At 38.6% G+C, this 24,148-nt stretch overlaps 1 protein-coding gene across 3 annotated transcripts in view; it reads right to left on the bottom strand.

Moving 5' to 3' along the window:
• GABPA (GA binding protein transcription factor subunit alpha) overlaps positions 1–24,148 on the bottom strand; it is a 36,232-nt gene that overhangs the window by 11,874 nt on the left and 210 nt on the right. Inside the window, exons 1-6 of one of the 3 annotated variants that reach the window (XM_033418095.2) lie at positions 23,764–23,903; positions 16,726–16,827; positions 13,122–13,266; positions 10,931–11,015; positions 8,604–8,849; positions 2,958–3,152 (exon numbers count right to left, since the gene is read on the bottom strand). In XM_033418095.2, the coding sequence (XP_033273986.1) occupies positions 2,958–3,152; positions 8,604–8,849; positions 10,931–11,015; positions 13,122–13,266; positions 16,726–16,802 (748 nt within the window). In that variant the 5' untranslated portion in view covers positions 16,803–16,827; positions 23,764–23,903. Of the gene's footprint in view, positions 1–2,957; positions 3,153–8,603; positions 8,850–10,930; positions 11,016–13,121; positions 13,267–16,725; positions 16,828–18,523; positions 18,689–23,763; positions 23,904–24,148 lie in introns of those variants that run through there. The other 2 variants (XM_033418103.2, XM_004264471.3) reach the window with 2 other exon arrangements.

Genomic DNA, 24,148 nt, shown 5'->3' with positions numbered 1-24,148 from the left:
TGAGTGAGTCCTGGGGCCTGGGCTCCCAACACAGTTCTACTTAGGATGCCATGCCAGGATCCAACTAAAGACACAGAGCTGGAGAGGACTGGGAAGCTAAAAAGAGATCTGAATCCTACTTGTCAGATGGGAGCTTTCTTTGGGGGTCCTGAGTTTGGGAGTTTAAACAATTACATGGAACTAGCCTCAGATCTGGGTTCTGATCTTAGCACTCACTTACTGGCTGTGTGACTGTGGTAAATTATTCAACCAACTTCACCACTGATTTCTTCATATTGAAATGAGATACCCCCACCTACCACTGTATGAGGTGGTTGTAAGGATTAAAGGAAAATATTTTTAAGAAGCACAATGCCTGAAACATAGTTAACTTTTCAGTAAATTGAAGACACTATTCTTTTATCCACATTCCTAGTTCTGAGCCTTCTCCCCAAGAACCACTGTCCCTCTTGAAGAAAAATGCATGCTTTATATTTGTGGTATATTTTCCCTCAGATTTTACAAAAGTAACTTGAAAAGGCAAAGTGCTATTGGAATGAAATTGTTCCATTCGTGACTGTAAATAAACACAGTGCCCTAGACCAAAAAGAGGCGAAAGGGAGTCACCACCACACAGCACAGGCATTACTGATCTGTAAGATCAGCTTCTCAGCCCTGATTTTCAGAGTGGAGTTTGGTTTGTTTCCTGGGGAACTCTCAAGATAACAAGGCAGAACACAAAAAGAGAGGGGCTTTGGAAAGGCTGGTCCAAGACCATACAGGCACTCTAAATATCATATTCCTCTATAGCCCTCAAATCCTGGTCATACATGAAGGAAGCAGAGCCCTAAGGGGCAAAGCTCTGAGCCTATGGAGGCATTTTATGAAGAAACTTTGGACACTAAAGGTATAAGGCAATTCTTTTTTCTAAATAAGACCCTCAGCAAACTGAGAGCTTTGTGCCTTTGGTGGCAGAAGACATATTCATACGAAGAAGGACATCATAGAGCTGGTACTACTGGAACATTTCCTAATTATCTTCCCCATGTATTGTAGGACTTGGATGAAGTTTCACAAGAAGGGAAGCTGCAGGAAGCTAGTGGCTCAGGTGGGAAAACTAACACAAATATGTAAAGATGGAGCTCTATCTGTTCAGTACTGTGTCTCCTTGACAGATCATTGAGGAAAAGATAATAAATGCTGGGTTAATAAATGCCTTTCAGAAATATGCTGTAGACTTCACTCTACAGGAGGGGCCAGAGAACTAGACTGTGCCCAAAGGAGCCTGTTCTGGGAGGTAAGGCTTGTGAATTATAGAAAGTTTGCCAGAAATAGCCTTACACACCACCCTATCCATTCCCAGATTCTGAGAATTAGATTCCCAAACCAGATGGGATTTCCTCACCAGGCAAAGAACCACGGCCAGATAAGCAAGGAATTCCCTAAGATACTCATCTAGGCTCTGGGGCTTTGTTACTTTTGAAAACAAAACAATTCCAGAGCAGAGCTCTTCTGAAGAAGACCCATCCTACCACTGACTGCAAGGAGATGGAAAGATACACAAGATTTCTCTGCCCCCTGTACTAGGAAAAGTCTCCGAATGAGCTTTAACATTTGAGAAGCACTGGGCGAACCAGAGAGAAACAACCAAAAAGTGCTGACCTGGGAGACAGAGCGAAAACCATGAATTTGAGAAAAACTAAACTGTAGTCTAAACACTGCCCTTGTTCTATTCTCGAGAGTCCCTACAAGAAAATGTTTCTGTAAACATAACTTACATGTTAAAAACCTGAAACAATTCAGGAATTTACCTTACTCAGCTGAAAAGCTCTGCAGAGAAGAAAACCTGCGAAGCCAAGGATAAACTTTCAACCAGAACATTCAACTTATTTATCTAATAGGAACTGAAACTGGAAATAAACCGTGTAAATATAATGAATGTAATAAGTCTTTTAAATATTTTTCTCCTCCTGATATTTAAGAGAACCAACACAAGAGAGATATTACCAATAAAAACAATGAAGGAAAGCTTCTCTACAGAGCTCATTTCTTATTCAACAGCAGATAAAAACCCTAAGCATTAAATGATTGTGAAAAATCCCTCTACCAGATCTGTCCCCTTACTGGGTACACAGTAGGATGAAATGCTACCAGTTACATTTTCATCCATAACCGTTATAAAACAAAGTCAGAATGTCCTATTCACACATTCTGAAAACTATATGGGTTTGGCTAGCATTCCTGATTTATTTAACAGTGTCAGGGAATGGGTTACTGCTAAGATATTTTAACAGTCACTGAAATATAAGATGGATTAAAATTCAAGCAAAATAATTTACATCTATTTGAGCTCTTTTTGTTGGACAGCCTTAATCATAATAATGTCTGTCAAGCAACATGGTAACACTATAATCTGTGGCTTCCAATTCAAGATGGTGTGTTGCATACTTACACTTCCCCTTTCTCCCTTAAGATCCCATTCAATTAAAAGATATTTTAAAAGAGTTAATCCCAATAATGAAGGGAATGCGAGGGAAGCCACCTGTGAAGAAATAACCTTAAATTTCTAGAAGATGAGCATAAAGGACAGGACTGACTGATGAAACAGAAGTCAACAACTAGAATATATGAACAGAGCTAAATGCAGGGCATAGACTCTTACTTCAGAACTTGGATTCTAGGGTTAGTCTGCCTGGGTTTGGAGCCTGGCTCTGCCTCACCCTAGGTTCTATAACCTTGTAGGGGCTCTCTAAGCCTCAGATTCGTATCTGAAGAGATAAGGAAAGTAATGATCTGTGGCATTAGTACGAGATCAAATGAGATAATACATATAAAGCTCTCAGTACAACCTTACACAATTAATAAATGTTAATTATTATTGCTATTATCAATGAACAATTTAGATGAAAACAAAGTTATAAAGAAATAAAACTAAACTTAAGCTACAATGCAAATAGACAATAATTTCAATTTTATACATTTTCGAAGAAGTTCCAGATGACTCCAGAGAATTTCTCCCCGAGGAACCCGCTGAAAAAAATCTTCTTGGTTGAGACTACAGAGTTCTCTTCCGGAAATATTCAGTGTAGTGAGGTCTATATCGGTCATGCTGAATTCCTTCATTACCCAAACCACCCAATGCAGGACTTGGTCTGTGGACCACTGTATGGGATCTAAAGAGAAAAATATTACCATTGGCCTAGTTGCATCTTAGATATTATATAAATTTACAGTTAACTTGTAAACACACACAAACACGCAGATAAAATCCAGACAGGTTTCTTTTTTTTTACAAGTAAGTGAAGTAAATAAACTCATTATATGAAATAAAAAAGATTCTTATGCTCTATTTTCTCCTTAGCTCCTTTTCAATTTCTTAATCTAAATTTTTGATGGATTCACTTATTTCTACATCAGTTAGTCTGGAATTTTATCAAGAAAAACAAAATGCAAAACTGCTCTCCAGTGGGCCAAATGGAAGAATAAAATACATGATTACCTTGTAGAAAATGGAGTAAATTAAACAAGTTTTAAAAAATTATTTTGTCGTAGTGTATGATTTGATGCACTGAAAAAATAAAATTGTAAGGGGTTTCTGGGGAGACGTATTCTCCAAAATATGAACGTACTCTTTCCTCACTTTTACTTCTTGTAAAAAGCTAGTTGTTCCTGCACTTACCCTTATGGTAGCACTTACAATACAACACGCTAATTGCATGTCTACTCAGCTGTCCCCCCATAAAACCTTGAGGTCTTAAATATAAGGACTGTGTCTTGTAAACCACTGAATCTTCAGAGCTTACCACGGCGCTTTGTGCGTACATTTGTTAAATCTGTAAAAGGTGAATCCAAATAGTTTCATTTTCTTCATCGTTTTTTACTACTGAATGAATTCACAAATAAAAAAGATGGTCAACATGTGTAAATAGTTCATGATTGTATCCCTGGCATGTAACGGAATTTCTACTCACAGAATTTTAATAAATACTAGCTGAATTAATTTTGGTATAGGTATTTCTGCACGGAGAAGGTCATCTATCCAAATGGTATTGATTATATGCCCCCAAGATGCATGCTATTCAATAAGAAAATAAGTGAGGAAAAATAACACTCAGGTACTTATCAAGAGCCAATTTACAGTAAAAATGAATCAAACATAATACAGGATTGCAAGCCACAGAATTGATTTTTTATTTGATTTTTTTCACAAGGAAGTTAAGGAAGGAAGATTCTAAGAAGATGGCAGCAAAGTTTTAAAATTTCTCTGAATGCACACATAAAACAAAACAAAACCCACCACTAAAAGCAACTAGAGAGCAAAACCAAAAATCCATGGACATTTACAACTAAACCAGGTGACATGATATCCCCATGGAACCCAAAATACATGCAGGTGAAGACAAAGCAGTAACAGTCAAAGAGCTGTATGGTATCAGCATCTGGGCAGGAGAAAGCAGAGGGAAGCAAAGGAACATCTCACTCTCCATCCCGAGCATGCGAAAAACTGAACACAGCCAGGAAGTATTCTTTGAAAGCACAGTTTTGCCCAACCCAGTAGCAGAGGAATACAAAGGTCCATGGTCAGCTTTAAAGGAGATGGAGCAGTGAAGCACCTGTGAAATTTTCAAACTAAGCCAAGGATCACTTCCAGAGGAGAAGACCACAATAAAGAGAAACCGGTGGGAGTGGAACTGAAATTGAGTAGCATCGAAACACGAAGGAAAGGGAGAGAGGAGGTCCAGATAAAAGTGAAGTCAAGGAACTGACAGGAACTGAGAAAGCAAGAGGCTCTATTTTTTAATACTACTCCAAAACAACAAATAGAAGGAGTTCTGGAAAGTTAGAAAAGCTATCCTGAAACACACTTCAAAGTTCAAGTAAGCACATTTTATGTAAACATGAACAAAAAAGTATCAGGATCAAAAAGTTAGAGGAGGGGCTTCCCTGGTGGCGCCGTGGTTGGGAGTCCGCCTGCCGATGCAGGGGACACGGGTTCGTGCCCCAGTCCGGAAAGATCCCACGTGCCGCGGAGCGGCTGGGCCCGTGAGCCATGGCCGCTGAGCCTGCGCGTCCGGAGCCTGTGCTCCGCAACAGGAGAGGCCACAGCAGTGAGAGGCCCGCATACCGCAAAAAAAAAAAAAAACATGTTAGGGGAAAATAGTTAGTCCGCCTTGTTTTCTTAAATAATACCAGGTCTTCTAGTTTAACATAACTAATTGCCATGCATGTTCTCCCTGCCTCTTTTCTCTAAGTCCTTAGTAAAATGATGCTAAAGAAACTTCTGAAAGATGTAAACTCACAGGAACATGAGTGGGAAACGACAGAAATGGAAGCATCTCCCCACCACGTAGGCACCAGGAACACTTTAGACCGGTCTACAAACCGAAGAGTGAGACCCTCTCCACCCACTCCACTTCCCTTTCCACTTCCAGAATGCAACATTTACACACACACATCAACCCTAAATCCTCACCCCAACCTTCTATTCCTGACACGTGTTTGGCCAATTTTCCAGAGAAGTTTGGAGACCCAGGAAAAAGATCTATACATGCTGACACTTGAAAATCTTTTAATAAAATGACCAACACCCCATTTCACCGGCATAGTCAACAAACTCCTTCCAGACTTCAAACTAATTAGCTTTAAAGTTATTCACTCTTAAATATGAACAAATGGTCAAAAATAATCAGATATTCGAGAGACGAAAAGGAAACCACTAGATGACCAAAAATAAACAGAAAAACAGAACCCAGAGGAAGCAGAAATAATGCAATAACAAACTGCAAACAACAAAAAAAATAATAATAAACCTCCACTTCACTGTAATCAACATAGAGAGGAGAGAAAACATGATATCTGTAATATAAGATCAGAATGCTATGGAAAGGTAACGACCAAAATAAATAGCCCTTGTAAATTGAAACTAAAAATCAGGTTGCAATATAAAGAAAAGAAAGGGACTTCCTTGGTGGTGCAGTGGTTAAGAATCCTCCTGCCAATGCAGGGGACACAGGTTCGAGCCCTGGTCCGAGAAGACCCCACATGCCGCGGAGCAACTAAGCCCGTGCATCACAATTATTGAGCCTGTGAGCCACAACTACTGAGCCTGTGTGCTACAACTAACTGAAGCCCATGAACCGCAACGAAGAGTGGCTCCTACTTGCCGCAACTAGAGAAAAGCCCGCGCTCAGCAACGAAGACCCAATGCAGCCATAAATAAATAAATAAATAAACTATATATAATTAAAAAAAAAGACAAGAAAATTTGGCAGAAAGTAGTACAAATAGATATGAAGATGAAAAATAAGGAAGAAAAAAGATGTAGAGGATCAACCCAGGAGATTTGATAGAAGTTCTAGAAAAAGAACAGAGAAACACAGAAGGTTATTATCAAAATAATAATGAAGGAAAACTCCCCAGTACTGAAGGCAGAAATTGTGTAGATCAGCACTGTCCAACATAATGCAGGCCACTATGTAACTTTAAAATTTTCTAATGGCTACATTAAAAGGTAAAGAAACAGGTGAAATTCGTTTTGATAATAATTTCACTTAATACATCCAAATGTTTTCATTTCAACATGTAATCTAGGTAAAAAATTTATAAGATTGTACATTCTTTTCCTTTTGTACTGGGTGTTTTACTCTTACAGCATATCTCAATTCAGACCAGGCATATTTCAAGTGCTCACATGGGACTGGTGACCACGGCACCGGGCAGCACAGGGCCAGACTGAGATGCTACACAGAAAACCCGAAATTGACAGCAAATGAAAAGATCCACACTGCCACTAGACTTGATCTTAACAGCTTTCTTATTCTTTGAGGAATGGCTTAGGTCTCATCCTTCAAACTGAACTCTTTTATCTTGTTATGAATAACTCCTATCCTTGCTTCTTTAATCTTTCCTTCTCCCACTAGTTCCACACCATTTATCTACAAATACACTCAGGTCACCACCAACTCTTGAACCTTCAATATTATTTATTTATTACCCCAGCATTCTTCCCACCTGCCCCCCCCAATTCATACTCAATTTTCTCCATTTCTACAATGTTTATTTAGTTCTTATAATTCACCTTTGTCGCTCCAACTCAGCAGCTGCTTTTATCTAAATCTACCAATGAGCCTCTAATGACCAAATGTAATAGATATTACTCAGTCAGCATTCTTTGACTTTCTCAGCAGTGTCGAGACTTGTGACCATCTAAAACTCTTCCCCAATTTCATCAGCACTATATACGGTTCTTATTTTCCTTCTATCTGTTAAGCTTTCCATATCTCCCCCACTTCCTGTTCCTCAACCCTAAACGTTGACAAGGTCCAGCATTATGTTCTCTTCCATTTTATCTCTCTCCGTCAGAGACTGCATCTACTTGTATGACTTTAACAAATTCAATGTGACTGAGTCCCAGATAACATCTTTATCTCCAGTCCAAATTTTGTGCACCTGAAACTACTTTCTGGTGACCTCCAGTTGAATTTGTACTATTACTTGAAAATCAAGTACAATCAATACTTTCCCTTGAAAAATCTTTCCAATACCAGACTTTCCTACCTTCCCCACTAAGGTTTAGAAGGCATGGACTATCTTTCCTGTGCACTACTGAAAGCCCAGAATTTAACATGATGCCTGGCTCAGGAAATATGTAATGAAGATGCAACCAATTCTTATATTATTATTGCCTAGTCACCCAAGCTTGAGAAATTAGATCAATACTTGAATCTCCCCTCTCTACGTTCACACAATCCATCAATCAGTTGCTCAGTCCCATCATTATTTTGATTCATCTCCTCCTTTCTGCTCCCACAGAAATCACCTGGTCTAGGCTAACCTAAATATTATCACCTAGTCACACCCAAATTACCTGCTCCAACTTATGCCATATACCACTGCCACATTCATTTTCAACTGTCACTTCCATCAATCAAAAACAGTTCTACAGGGCTTCCCTGGTGGCGCAGTGGTTGAGAGTCCGCCTGCCGATGCAGGGGACACGGGTTCGTGCCCGAGTCCAGGAAGATCCCACATGCCGCGGAGTGGTTGGGCCCGTGAGCCATGGCCACTGAGCATGAGCGTCCGGAGCCTGTGCTCCGCAACGGGGGAGGCCACGACAGTGAGAGGCCCGCGTACCACAAAAAAAAAAACAAAAACAGTTCTACAATGCTACAGAATAACTCCTTACCCAATGCATCTTCTCACTACTCACACTTCTCAGCTTTGCACAAACATTTCCTGTCGGCAATGTCTAGCAGTTTCCTTGTCTATAATAAACTCTTCCCCAATTTTCCCCCAGACCACTATGATCCTTTTGAGATTCTAAGAGTATGTTTCTTTATACCAGTTATTGACAGCTTAAAAACATGTTACGTTTATAGCAATTATCTTCTCTCTCATCAACTACATTGTGAATGCCCTAAGGGCAGATTTTTTTCTTTGTATCTTTGTATTCCCAGCACCATCATATGTTACCGTCCAAAAAAAACAAAACCAAAACCAAAGAAAATCAATGTATTTCCTAAAAATTCTACATTTAAGATAGATAATCTACTCACCCTACTGTCTTTCATGTCAAGCTTAATTCTTATTATTCTACCTAACATAATTATTATGCATTTTATTACCATAGGGTATCCCAAGACGTTCTTGCTCTTTCCTATAACCTTCCAGAGCAGCAGCCCATCTCGTCACTTGTTCTGAGGTTTCATCTGAAATGGTTGTAATGTGTTTTGTGCCATCAAGAGTTATCACTTGAGCTTCCTCAACAAGATGTGCTTCTGCTTCGGCATGGTGGGCATCTGGATCAATAACTACTTCAACTGTTTCCGCAGGTTTAACAATTTCCAGGATGTTTAGCTTTGGTTCAATTCCTTACCAGTGATTAAAAAGAAAACAAGTATATCTAAGTGAAAACACGAAAGTCTCTAACAAATAAAAATTTAGTTTAGTTTATATGTTCTCAAATGGTAGAGCAAGGCTCCATTTTAAATATTTTTAGCATTATGTCTAGAGAATTTAAACAAATTTCTATTAAATGAGAAAAACAACAATTCAGCAGAACTTTGATAGATTAGATAACAGTATTGTACCAATATTAATTTCCTCATTTTGATAACTGAACTGTGGTCATGCAAAAGAACGTCTTGTTTTCGGAAAACACACTAATGTATTTAGAGATAGGAAGGAATAATGTCTACATCTCATTCTTAACCAGGTCAAAAAAATAATGTGGGGATGAGGGAGAGAGAGAATAAAGCAAACATAGTAAAAGTTAATATTTGGGGAATCTGGGTTAAGGATATCCAGGAATTCTTTTACTACACTTGCAACTCTTCTGTAAGTCTAAAATAATTTAAGAATACTACCACCACCATGCATATATACACACACACATGCATGCAAGCACACACACACCCCACCTACAAACATTAGGAAAAAAAGTACCACTATGGAATAAAAAATTAAAACTACACTATGGAGAGTATAAATGAGTAGCTACTTATCCTGAGAAGTTGAAAAAATTAAAATTATTTACTGACTCCTTTTCTTTTTAGAAGACAAAGTACATGTATTAAAAATGAACAGACACTAAGCTTGTTACATTAAATTCACATCATTAAATTCTGATTTTCATTTTCAATTGAATGAAGAAAAACCCAAATACTTAAGATATTCAAAATAGAATAAACTAGCCCTTTATGAAATAATCTCAGATACTTATATTAAAATAACAGCTGCAAAAAACTATCATACTACTTAACAGCTACTGTTTGCTCACTGATTCAGTTACAATCTATATCAAAAATTTAATCAAAGTGTATTTGCAAGAAAAAACAAAACTCATTTTCAATATTCTGAAGTTCAATCAGGAAAATCATTATTACAAGAAAATATACAGCTATAATTCATCAGGTAGTGTAAACAGAAGTCAGTTCTTTCAAATATACATGAGGAAACAAATTATAATTTTTGAAGAAGATTTTTCCTAAAAATTATCCCCTAATCCTCCATTCAAATTGCATCAAGTCAACTCTTCTTAAACACACCTATACTGAGAGGTCACTAAACTTTTAAAGATAAAAAACAAAGATTGATTTTCTTTCCTATTCCCAACAATAGTAAATCCTGGGGAAATTAAGGATCATAAGTAGTTACCATTTTCATAATGTGAAGAAAACTTTGGTTTGTGAAATATAATTGTAAGCAATACAATATGTTCAGAGATGAAAATTAGTCTAAAACTCTGGTTAGAAATCCCAAAAAGCCACATTTAAAAAAACTAAAATTCAACCCACCAAAAATGGTTTCCTAATTTTCTAACTTGTGTATTTACACAGATTAGTAAAATACTGTGATGGATATGGCTGACTGGGTCACATCACATCCTTTGCAAATTCCTCTCTCTGTGCTAAGCTGCAGAGACTATACATGTCCTTGCAGCTACGGTTGCAGATGTGATTTAGGTTCTAGAATCACTGCCATGAGCGTTCTATTTGGAGATGAGTTAAGAGGGGACAAGCAAGCACACAGCATCCATTTTTTGGCTAATGTGAATCACTGAAAAGGCAGCATGGTTCCAAATCGACAGCTATAGTTGTGGCTTTCAGATTTGGCATTTTCCAGATCCCGGCAGAGCAGCAGCTTCCTTGGCAGTCCAGTTCTACAGCGTGGCTGAGGCATTCTTAGAAAGTCAACTAGAACCTGTTCTTTCAGCCCTCCCTGTGATCCTGTTATTTACTACCCTGTAATATACCCTTTCCTGATTAAAGTAGGTAGAATGTGTTATACTATCTGCTTCATCCTGACAGATAAAACAATTAAATCAAAAGCATGAATATTTGGCTATAACATCACATTAACTAATTTAGACATCTAAAACTTATAAAATTGAGTTCCCATATTAGAAAAACATGAGCTAAACTTTTAAGTAACAACATTAAAAGTAACTTACCTTGGTAAGAAATTACCTGTACACTAAGCTGTACAGTTCCGTCTGTCTTTACTCCTTGGTCAAATAAACTTCGTTCTGGATCCAGCTAAACATGGATAAAATGATTAAGATTATTTTAGCTCAGTCATCTTGTTTAATATAAATGGATGTGCCAAACAGGACTTAATTACTGAGGCATACTAATTAAGTTACAGAACACGTTTAATTATTCAAGTTGTCCTATCATTTAATTCTTTGCCAAAACTGAAAATAACTTAACCACTGTGGTAGCAATTAAGGACAACACAAACGACAGGATTTACTGTAAGTGGTGGTTTTCTCTAGCTCTGAAGTCTAGTTTAGAATTTTAAATAATGCCAAAGGCAATTATTTTTTCTGTAAAAGTATTTAAAGTAGAAGATAATGCTATTTATCTGCCATGAATAAGCAAGGGTGTTTTATTAGTGGGGACAATTTATATAAATTTATTTACGTAATTCTTGCCATATCTCCCTTTTAATCAATGATACACATTTAAGATCAGGGTTAACTCTAAATTTTTGATCATAAAGTTAATGAAGTTAAAGGACTTATAACCTTACTACTTGACCTAGCTGTGAATATCTTTAATCATAATTCTGTATCCTTTCAGTACCTTTCAGTATCAGTGCTTTTGAATACATTTCACACAAATGGCAAAAAGTAATTCTGACTTCTAGACATTTTGTCATCCATTTATAAACAGGCTTCTGTTGTAATTATTTTGAATAATGTGTATCTCTGTGTCTGCATATCATACAGCTGGAGGTACAAAGCTCCTCCCACTCATTCCCAAGAATTCAGCCAATACTGTAGTCATGGTACAAACATATTTTCTAATATTAAAAACATCATACACATAAAGCCTAAAATCTTAAGTGACTATGCATCTAACTTAAACAGAGACAAGACAAACTTTGTAACCCTACACTTGGACAGGTCAAACGTGGCAGCTTCACTCCTTAAGACAACAGTCTCTGCCTGACATTTTGTTAAAAATTCTCCTCATAGCAAGATTTCTCCCCTCTCCAGTAGACACTGGTATTATCTACTAGAAGCTAAAGCCTGTATAACTCTGAAGAGGGCTCTCAGGTACTGGACACTCTAGCTAGTTCAGTTAAGAGCTGGCACAAGGACAAAACTCAAGCATGATATTTGATCTCAGGTCATATTGCTTAGAGAAGTACAACTCAACTGTTGTTCATCAGCTCTGAAGTCAGCACTCATCTGAAAATACAAAAGCATTACCACAAGCAGCAAGCATTCTGACTCCAACTGTATACTTGCATTAATTGAGATGGAGAACAGAAGTTACTATCCTCAGATCCTTTTTGAGGAGGAGAAGGGGGAGGGGGACAGGAAGAAATCCAAAATGTCCTAGATGCAAGGCCAGCTCTGAATTCTATGATACTATAAATTATGCATATTTCCATTTATTCTACCAATATATATTGAGATCCTATGATAGGCTGGGTACTTTGCAGGTGTTACTTTTGTTTTGGTTAGGTCAGGTATTTTAAGAGCAGCAACAAATATCAGAGCTAAAAAACAAGTAAGAGATTGAGTCCCTTAATTTTACATATGAGAAAAAAACAGGTCAAGTCCAGTGACAATGAATTATTCAATAAAAACTTTATTAAAAAGTCAGCCTCAAACAAGTGAAGAGTTTTAGAGTCACACAGGCCTGGGTTCACATTCTAATGTATCCCTTTGTAGCTTATCCAAAATTTACTGCTGGAGCAAATAAAGATGGAAGGGAATATAAAATCATTTGGTCAAACTATCTTTAAAAGATGAGGAAACTGATGCACAAAGAAGTTAAAAGTTAGAAACAGGGTGTGAGGACACACTTCTTCAGCTTCCAAGGTCAATGTGTTTCTCACTACTCTACGTTTTAAGCTCTGATTAAAATGTATTTAAACTTCTCATTTTATATTTGTCAAAGTAAAAAAAAGAATGTTTGATTTATTACTCAATCTTTTAAAAATAATTTTAAGTGGAGGAAATTTTTCTGAAAGAATTCTTTTTACTTCTAAATGCTTACATTTTATAATAATATAGGTCAAATGGAGAAAAAGGTCACAGCTAGAGAGAAAAGGCCAACAACAACAAAACATTTCTAATGCAGATATAAATGCTGAAATACAAATCTCAAAAAAGAAAAAAATAATACCTGGATATCTTGCAGGCAAATTTCATGAGCATCCAAAGAACACTGCAGTCTTGGTTCTAGTAGTTTCTTTAAATTGCCTATTGGCTCATTGATGTCTATGGCCTGGCTTACACATTCAGCTGGAGTGTAGGTTTGTTCAACAATGCTAAAGAATACAATGTTAAAGGATCCAGTGTTAAAGAATATAATGGTTAACAATTACATTCTTACCCTGGATATTAATGCAATGATATGGTGAAAACAAAATTCAACACCAAAACACATTTCTGGCCTTTGAAACTCCTTTCTGCACAGACACCTTTCACAGTGGTAGGCTCATCAACAGTTAGTGTTGCCAAGCTTAATACTGAATCACATCGCACAGAGAAATGCTAGCTTGAAATTTAAGGCACCTTTTCAAATACACCACATTATATACATACATATGTATGCATGTGTGTATACACATACAAATATTGCATATACAATATTTAAGGAGAAACGTTTGCATTTATATTATATTTCCAAGTTATTTTGAAGAATTTTAGGCTCAGAAAGGAATATATAAAGCCTCTTCAAAACTTGTATGCCATCTCTACTAGTCAATTTCTCTTTCCAAGATTAATACAATTTAATAATGTAAATTATAAGACATGAAAATATAAATTATCAAAAATATTTTCATTTAATCTAATCTGAAAACTACTGGTTATAATCAGTCTAGATCCACCTTAAAAAATTATAATTTTCCTTTAAAACTCTCTAAGGGCTCTTTTGCATTATTATTTCATACTTTGAATTCTACAAAGTTCCTTGAGGTAAAATCTCTGGTACGTAATTCTACGTATCTTTTGTGAATCCTTATTTGAGGCCAAACAGAAAATAGGCACCAATTAGTATTTGCTGAATTGATAAACCTAGAATTCAATCAAGTTTCATGACATGTTTAATTTATATATGGTTTAAATCTCATTTGCAGTTGTCAAAAACAGTATGTATTTAAAATTTGTCAAGTTCCATTTTCACATAAATTCCAAGTATAATGCAATATACACATGATATTCACTGAACATATTCAGCCTAAATTCCTAAAACTTTTAAAATTTATAAAAGAGAACAGTCATGACTGAAAAAAACAAGATTATTTAAAAATAATAGTAAACATATTCTTATTATTATTTGTTAAGGTAAAATAATTGGGTCTTTTGGCTAAGTGAGTATTTTTACTAATTCTTCAGCTATAGCAGAGTGGGCTATATTTTTCTTTTTTTCATAACAATAATCTTTAAAATGTCACTTTAACACAGATTTTTAAAGACCTATTTTACATGAGCTCAACATTTAAAACACTTTTTAATATTCTGTTGCCACCATTTAAACCTTGGGAGATCCATATAAAAAACCTGATTACCAATTTCCCTTGAGAAAGTGTGGATGATCTCACATCACTGGACCTAAATTTCTGCATAGCAATCTGCTACAACTAGATAGCTAGCTATAACTGCTTCCTTTACATAGCTACTCCCCAGGTCAACAGTAACTATCAACCACAGTAACTACCAATATCTTACATGAGACATCAGCAAAGGTTTTCTGTAAGGGGTCAAACAGTAAAAACTTCAGACTTTGTGGACCATTTGTATGTATGTATATATAAAAATAAATACGTGCATGTCAGTCTCCAAGATAGCCCAAATGATTCTTACCTCCTAATATTCACATCTTTTCATAGTTCCCTCCCGAATTGTACCAAGGTTGGACTGTGTGACCAAAGGACTAAGGACTAAGAGTGATATATGTACTGCTTCTTAGATTAGGTTATTTAAAAATAAGACACTGTGGCGAAGGCTCTCTCTCAGACCATCTGCTTTAGGGAAAGCCAGCCACCATGTCATGAGCAGCCCTGCACGGAAAGAAGCCCATGTGGTGAGGAAGCGAATGGTCCTGTCACCAGTCTTATGAGTGATCTCAGAAACAGATATGCCAGCCTCAGTCAGCTCTTCAGATGACTGTAGCCCAGACGAACAGCTTCACTGCAAGCTCACAAAGTACCCTGAGCCAAAGCCATCCAGCTAAACTGTCCCAAGGTTCCGGATTCTGAGAAACTTCGTGCGATAATAACAGTTGGGTGCTTTAAGCTGCAAAGTTCTGGGGTAATGTGCTACATAAATAAATAAATAAATGTATGTATGTACGTATACACACACAACCTAAACATTTATATGTGCACATGTATGAAAATTAAGAAAGACATGCAGCCTATTGTTTCTTCCGTTGGAGAAAACAGCATAACCGAACATGTTGAAAAGCTCCATTAAAAATTTAAGGTCTCCCAGGCAGCCATGTCAAGGTATTTTAGACCTTTTCTGTCAGGAAAATGTTTCTGTACGAGGGCATGGTGGGGGAGGACAGGACGGAGGACACTAAACTGGGGTTTCTCTTTTGAGCTAGAGCCAAACGTCTCTTCTGAGCAGAAGAGGTGGCATAAGTAACCGCAGAAAAAATGGGGGAGTTGCTAATTAACTGGCATGAAATCTCAATTATGCAAGACAAATAAGTTGTAGAGATCCATTGCACAACATTATGCCTGCAGTTGACAATACTGTATTGTACACTTAAAAATTTATTGAGGGTAGATCTTGTGTTAAATATACTTACCACAATAAAATACAATTTTAAAAAATTTAAGGTCTTTAACCTCAGCTGCACTCTCAACACTCAGCATCCTACTCAACTTTAGTGATCTTCTCCATTCCCATCATAGTTGTTCTGAACCTTCGTTACTCTATGTCAGTTTTCTGCTACCCTTGAGGTCCTTTTACTTTCAGTTTATTATCTCCTACTTTACAGAGTAAAGTAGGACTATTAGCCATTACCCTCCTCAACCTTCTTGACTCCCAAATCCCTATTTTTTACCCATATTCTCTCCTTGGATTCTGAACTCATTACCACTGCCCTCCTTCCTTAATGGAGTAAGTAATATTCTATTACTATTCCAAAAACTAACACCTTTCACTTCTCTAAATGCTTAGTACTGTGATGGCTCATACAGATGTATGTTTCCTCAAATACAAGGTAGTCTCTACAAGGGCAAGTTACAGTCTCATTTATTCATGTACTCCAGACAGCTGTTATTTGTTGAATTAGTTTAGGCTGTGCATTAAACTCTTACTGAAATAAAAGTAATCAGCACTGACAAAAGGAAAAAGAATCAAACAGTGCCTGAGTGGGAAAAACCATCACAATCAATTGCTTGATCATTATCAGCTATGCTTATTACTGTCTTTAAAACTATCTTTTCCTCCCAGCTACAAAACCAACAAACCCAGTAAGTCTGAGGAAAAAGGCAATACATTATCCCCCAAAATGCTGAGGTCAGTTGGAAAAAAAAAAAAGGCCCCCAAAAGAACTTAGCGTGATTTTTTTTTTTTTTTTTTTTTGCGGTATGCAGGCCTCTCACTGTTGTGGCCTCTCATGTGGGATCTTCCCGAACCAGGGCACGAACCCGTGTCCCCTGCATCGGCAGGCAGACTCTCAACCACTGCGCCACCAGGGAAGCCCTTGGCTTCATTCTTAATTAGGCATGTTGATAATATAAAAAGTGGTAAATTAAAAAAATACGAACCTTTCTTCTGTGCACTCTGGTTTCTCTGTTCCATCAATCTCAATTTCTATCAGCTCCTCTGCTTCTCTTTTCGTCATGATTGAAGTATTTCAAAAGCTGACCCTACAAAAGTTAAAATGAAAGACATTCTGAAATTATCTGCATAGGCAGACACGGTATACAAGAAGTAAAGACACAATTCAAATAAAAGTGGAGGATAAGCAGAAGAGGAGGAAGTAATCTTCACATATAAAAGAAAATCCACAACTAATATTTATAAACTAGTTTTTGTTTAAATGGTGTTTATCAGCCTGACATGACATCATTATCATTCCCTTGGATTTACTGGGATGTTTTCAGCCCAATCTCAGCCAATAAATTAATTCAGGTTACTTCAAAATTAAGTGAAGGCATGTCAACTATATTACAGCAATTCAGTCTTAATAACAGATTCAAACCTGCAGCTTAAAAATCAACATAGAAATTCCCTGGCGGTCCAGTGGTTTGGACTCTGCACTTCCACTACAGAGGGCATGGGTTCCATCCCTGGTCAGGGAGCTAAGATCCCTCATGATGCATGGTGTGGCCAAACAAAAAACAACATGGAGATGAACAATTTACAATCGTTCAGCTAAAAGCTGTACCTTATTAGCAGAATTTATTGCAAACCATTATACTGACAAAATAATATAAATTAAAAGTTAATCCCAGCTTTGTGTTACATTTCTTATAAATGCCAGTACAATATTCTCAAACAGCAAAATAAAGTAACAAAATCATTATAGATATGTGCATTATTGCCCTGATTACACACTAGAATTTTATTTATTTATTTATTTTGGCTGCGTTGGATCTTTGCTGTTGAGCGCCAGCTTTCTCTAGTTGGGGCAAGTGGGGGCTACTCTTCGTTGTGGAGCACAGGCTCTAGGTGCGTGGGCTTCGGTAGTTGTGGCATGTGGGCTCAGTAGTTGTGGTGCACGGGCTCAGCTGCTCCGCAGCATGTGGGATCTTCCTGGACCAAGGATCGAGGATCGAACCTGTGTCCCCTGCACTGGCAGGTGGATTCTTAACCACTATGCCACCAGGGAAGTCCCAACACTAGAATTTTTTATGATTGTTTTTCAGATGTGGTTTTATACATTTTAAACAAACCATTATTTCAGTTTTTAATTCTCTCGTGTAAAATTATTACCTGCTAAACTTCCATTGATTTTTGTACCATTGATACATTATGTGCAATTTTGTACCATTTGTACTCGTGATACTAAAACATTATAATTAAAAAAATGCTAAGTAATGCATAAAATAGCTGCATATATTGGTATTTCTTTATGACCATTTCCAAGGTGTTAATGTAAGTTTCAGGTTGTTAGGACCTCACTGTACGTCAGTGAATCTGTCTCTGGACTCGATATATACTCTCAGTCCAGAATAGAGTTTTCTAAGTTTACTACTACATCTAAAAAAGTACTTCTAAGTGCCTTCAACTCTCTGACTTGCAAGGAATGGTCCTCTAAATTTGGTACTTTAATGTTTATAAAGGAGTCCATGCTCCCACTTTAAAGATTTGACAAAATGAAGAATTCAAATAGTCATTCCTATTAATAATAACCATTATTTACTGAGTATCAGGCACCACATTCAAATGCTTTACACAGAACAATCTTATTTTGAGTCTACCCTCATAAGAAAACTATCCAGAGGTTAGTGAGGCTAAACTGCCTGTGGCTCCATAATATCATGCTTTAGGTCTATCAACTGAAGTACATGCTCTATACTGCAAATATACACTAGAACAAGAGCCTCCACCATCTCTTACCTGGAATAGCCTCTTCCTAACACGTTTCCCTGTGTTGGTGCCCTTGCCCCCCTGCAGTCTGTTCTCAGTCAATACAACTGCCAGTGTGATCCTTTTTAAAACTGAAGTTACATCACAGCACTCCTTTGATACCATTCACAGTAAAAAAAAAAAAACTAAAGACTTCACAATGGCCAACAAGGTCCTACGTGATCTACTCCCCATCCCCATTCTACTACTGCTCTGACTCCCTCTCCCACACTGGCCTCCTTACTTGTCCTTGCATCTTTCTTCTTGTCCACAGCACTCATCCTCTAACATACTAATAATTTACTACATTTATTGTCTTTCTTTCTCTGTTGGATCATTGCCAGGGTGCAAAAACCAAAACTGTCCAAAAGTGACCCCAGGAACTTAAGTTGGTTTGCCTGGCCTACGGACTGCCCCTAGCTACCGGAGGTGGGAGGGGCTTCCCCAGGTCCCAACTTCTCAAGGGACCAAGGTCTTTGTGGTAGGCACAATAACAACCCAGAACCTGTGATTATGCTCACTCACATGGCCAAGGGGAATTAAGTTTACTAATAAACTGACCTTCAAATACAGAGATTATCCTGGCTTATCTAGGTGAGTCCAAGGAAATCACAAGTATCCTTAAGAGGGAAAGAGGGAATGTGAAGAGATCCAGAGTGATTCAAAGTGAGAAGGACTTGACTGGCTGGCTATGACTGGCTTTGAAGATGAAAGAAAGGAGCCACAAACCAAGGAACGCAGGCAGCCTCTAAAACCTGGAAAAAGGAAACAGATTCTCCCCTAGAGCCTCCAGAAGACGTGCAACTCTGCTAACATCTGATTTTAGCCCAGGAAGACCCATTTCAGACTTCTGACTTCAAGAAATGTATGATAATAAATTGTTTTCAAGCCACTAAGTTTGTAGTAATTTGTTACAGTAGCTCTGGGAAACTAACACAGTCTTCTTTCCCACTTTAAAAAGGATTGTAACTCTCCTCAGGTCCAAACATCTCCAAATGCTGGGGAGCTGGTTTTCTGACAACTTATTCTATAAATCGCTGGCATCCAAATCTAGACTGCCTAGTACAAAAATGATCTGACTTTCCCCACATTATTAAGGTTGCTCTCACAGCTCCCCTACAATAAGAAAGCATAATAAGAGGGTGGGGCTCTCCACTGAAATAGATACACATCATGCACATCCAGCAGAATGCCTAGGCCCCAGCAGATTTTGGTTGGGATGATGAAAGAATGAAGGGCTTTTGTTTTCTTTTCTTGCTGACCCTGGCCTAGTAAGTCTTCCCTTTCCCCATAAAGCCTATTTCTTAACAGATACTATGTGTAAAACTGTGGAATTCATCCTGAGCACTAGAGCAAAACAGGAGGTGGTGACCCAATAAGGCCTATCCTTGTAGGACAACACAAGCTCACCTGGGAAGGGGTATTTGTTCACAGATATATACAAAGAACTTTGAACTGCCTCTCCCTTTGTAGGCACTCTATTAAAATGTGTTGGATAAGTGAATGTTATAACAACTATTACACACTATATAACTGACTCCAGAAGCCTAAAAGGCTTCAATGTGAAAGGTAAATCTATGAAGCTAACAGAAGAAAATGGTGGGAATTTTTTTGTGGTCTAATGATAGAAAAGATTTCTTAAACATAATTTCAAAAACATAAACCATAAGGAAAAAAACTGATAGATTTCCTTACATAAAAATTAAGAGTTATGTTTAACTGACAGGCTACAGAGTAGAAACAGATATTTCCAATATCCACACATGACAAGGGACTAATAATTGGAATACACAGTGAACTCCTGCAAGTTGATAACACCCCCCCAAAAGTCAGGACAAATTAGAAAAGCCAGTAAAGCACAGAAAAAGGAAACTCACATAAAGAGAAACCAAAATGGCTACGGACATGAAGAAATGCTCACATTCAAATTATTCACTTTATACTGTGCATATATGGCAAAGATTAGAACGTTGAATACTGAAAAGAGTTAGCAGGGACATGGGGGCATCGAATATAGACAGGACTATTGATAGAGTATAGACAGGACTATTTTGGAGAAAACTCTAGCAGCACTTGCTCAAATAAAGTGCTTATACCTATGACCCAGCAATCTTGCCCTCAGATAAGCATTCCAGAGACATTCTCACGATGATTGATAATAGGATGTTAAGGGCAGCTTTGCTGGAGATAGCTGAAAGCTGAAGCCAATATCCATGGTAAGAGAGTACTGCGGATACAAGAAAATATGAAAGAAGTACACACCATGGAACTACAGTAGCTGTTAGAAACAAGGAGGTAACGTACACACACATACACGCAAAAATCATAAAAACTGTACAAAAAAAGTAAGAACCAGAATAAGGTTTTTAGCAGGACAGCACTTAAAAGGATCATTTATGTTGTATTTTCAGGGCCTACAAGGACATTCACTCCCATCTCCATAACCAACTTTAAAAAAAAGATTAGAAAACAAGTGAATTTTCTAGGAACTTTGTAAAAACAGAAAGCCTAAGAAGCAGTAACTGTAAGCAGATAGGGTAGGCGGTACCCAGAGAAGAAGGACCAGGCACGGCTTTCTTGACATGAGAAGCCATTTTTGGCCTAAGCCATTTGGGAATCTAAGCCTGGCCACAATGATTACCCTTGAACAGGTCTCAGTAATAATGCTCTTAAGGAGTAACAATAGCAAAGATAATAAATCAGTTATAAAGACTCCCAGTTCTGTTTCCATGGTAAAGATTAGCCTGAAGCACTTTCTTAAGCTGTTTTTCAGAATTTAACCCCCCCCCCCCAGCGCTCAACCACCAGATCAACTGTAACCTAAGGGATGATAATGTTGACCTTTTCTGACCCTTGTGACCTCAATCAACTAAAGCATGGATGCTGTCAACCTTTGCCCCAATTCTATGCTGAATTCTCCTGCTGAAGCCCCTTCATGAATAGGCATGCACCACCCAAGACCCTTCATGAATATGCAAGTACCCTTAGCTTAAAAGGTCATCAATTTTGCTGTTCAGGATACCGCTTTGGGAAGATCCTGGTATTCTCCTTGCTGCAAGTAGTACACCCTTTCTTCTTCTGATCTTTGGCTTGGTTGTGTCTTTTGTCTTGCCACCCACCAAGAGATGAACCCAGTTTTCTGGTAACAACCAGAGGCTGAGAAATGGCCCTGAGGGCTTATCAGCAGGGACACCTTTGGTACCTCTGAGTATAAGCACTAAGACAGAGGATTGTTAAGAAATTTACCCTGTGATCTTCCAAAAAAGTCACAGATCAGTCTCTAGAAGGTGCCAAATAAAGAAAAAAAAAAAAAAGAATCCAATATGCTTTTGGAAAAAATCATGCTACTTACAGTCCCTGAATTGATCTTCCTCTTTCTCAATTCTCTAAATTTAAGCTAAAGAAGCAATGGAGAGATTTGGGAAACTGTCCAAATCTTTGATATCACTGCTTGAGTGGGTCTTAGCTCTTTTTCTGGAAACAATTCCCCAGGATTCTATATCAATACGTAAGAAAATGGAGAAGAGAGCGTTACTTTGGGCCCTTCCCCCTAGGAAAAGGTGTCCCTTGACACCCTGGTTTCTCCTAGATTAAATCTAACCTGGGTTCAGAACACTTCACAAAATGAATACAAACTAAATTTATATTTAACTAACAATTCCAGGAAAGGCTACTATTCTTTAAAATACAATTATGTTTATCATTCTCTTTTAGAGTCACAGATAAATTTGAGGATTATTCTTCACTGGAACACATTATTAGTTTACAGAGTTTAGGCCAATTTTTCCCAGTAAAGGACAATAAATAAATAAAGGATAATAAATAAATAAAGGATACATAAATACAAGTGCAATCTGGGAGTACCTACCAGATAACTGCACATTCTCTCGAGCTAAAAAATACTGTTAAGTATCCTGAGTAAATTAAAAGACATTTTTGTTTCTTAAAGATAAAGTCAATAGCTAAGAAAAAGTAACACACATACATCTGTGTGGATACACATGGAGAAAGAAAGCAAGAGTGGAGAAAGGTTAACACTTGGTGACCCTGGGGGTGAAGGTGTTCCTTGTATAATTTCACTGTATAATTTTTTCAATTTTCCTGTAAACTTGAAGTTTCATAAATAAAAGCTGGAGGAAGATTAAAGTCAACAGTTTTAATTTGGTATTCAGCCTCCACATGCTCTCATGACTTGCCTCAACGAAACACCTAGCTCATTATTTTCTTACTTCAAGACTATACACCCCTCATGGCATTGGTCCTGTAGACGCAATCCACGTAAACACTGCTTAAGTCCACCTAGTGTCAGAATATGTTTAAAAATAAATAAGCTTGGAAAGCTTGGATCAAACCCTAAGAGAGAGAGATTATTATTCCCTTTAAGTAGTTCCGAACGAGTTGGACCAGTTTCTTTTGATATTTAAGACAACAAAGTACCTAAGAACGTTATCACTGTCCAGTTCTTCACTTTGCTTAAGTGGACCTTTCTAAAACTTTGCTCCTCTCACGACTCAGACCTACTGCGCGTATTTCTAAATCACTACTCGTCATCTTGCAGTGCAACATTAGGCGTTGTCCTCTCTGATGTTAACCTAACCAAACTAGGGTTCCTAAATACAAACACGCGCGGGCGTATCTTCCAGTCCACAAAAAAACTAAAAAAGCTGACAAGCTACATTAACCCATCATTTTCCCCTTGCCTCACACTTCCTCGTTTTTAAAAGAAACCCAACGGACACCATATACATTAATAGATAGCTTTGATGCAACTGTAAGAATTCTAGAAAGACAACTGGATACGAAGTGAAAGCGAATCGCTGAGTTGGCAAGGAGGATGGTTTTGCATGTTCCTCTGAAATCCCCGGGGCGTCAGGATCAGATCCCGACCGCGGCGAATGCGGACCACGGCGGACAGTCGAGCAGGGGATAGTGAGGGAAGGGGGCGGCGAAGGGTGACACGAACGACCGGGGCCCCGAGTGCGCGCGGCTTAGCAGAGTCCCGCGCCGCGCGCCCCCCGCCCCTCCCCTCCGCTCCCCGCACAGCCTCCCCCGCCCCTCCCCACCCGGCTCCCTCAAGTCTCCACGAACGGAAATGGGAGTCACAGCGCCGGGGACCAGCGGAAACAAAACACAGAGGCGGCCGCGGGGGGGCCGCTGTGGGGGAGAAGGCCCCGGAACGAAGCCGGCCCGCGCGGACCCGCGCTCCCCTCCTCCCCAGCGGCCGCACTCACCCGCTCTGGATTCGGCCCCGTCGCCCCCGCCCGCAGTCCAGAGCCGGCTGAAAACCGCAGCGCCGCGGGCTCCACGTGCGGCGTCTCTCCCGGTAAGACCCGCAGCTCCAGCGACTCGAAGTGAGAGGCCCCTGGGCCCTTCCCGCGAAAACGGCGCAGAGAAACTCCAACCCCCCCCCCACCTCCCAGGCACCCCTGGGTCCGGGACTACAACTCCCAGCAGGTTGCGCGAAACGAACGCCCGAGGCAACGGAGGCTCACGAGGCACAAGGGAGCCCAACGCCCCAATCCGCTTTGTTTTACACTCTGTCACTTTGCCTGCACAGTCGTACACCTCAACCACCCCAAGGAAGAGGACGCTGACTCGGGGCGGTGGGGATTGAAC

Source organism: Orcinus orca, chromosome 5, assembly GCF_937001465.1.
Source record: "Orcinus orca chromosome 5, mOrcOrc1.1, whole genome shotgun sequence".
Lineage (NCBI taxonomy): Eukaryota > Metazoa > Chordata > Mammalia > Artiodactyla > Delphinidae > Orcinus > Orcinus orca.
Note: the sequence above shows the minus strand (reverse complement) of the source record. Positions and strands in the feature narration are given on the sequence as shown.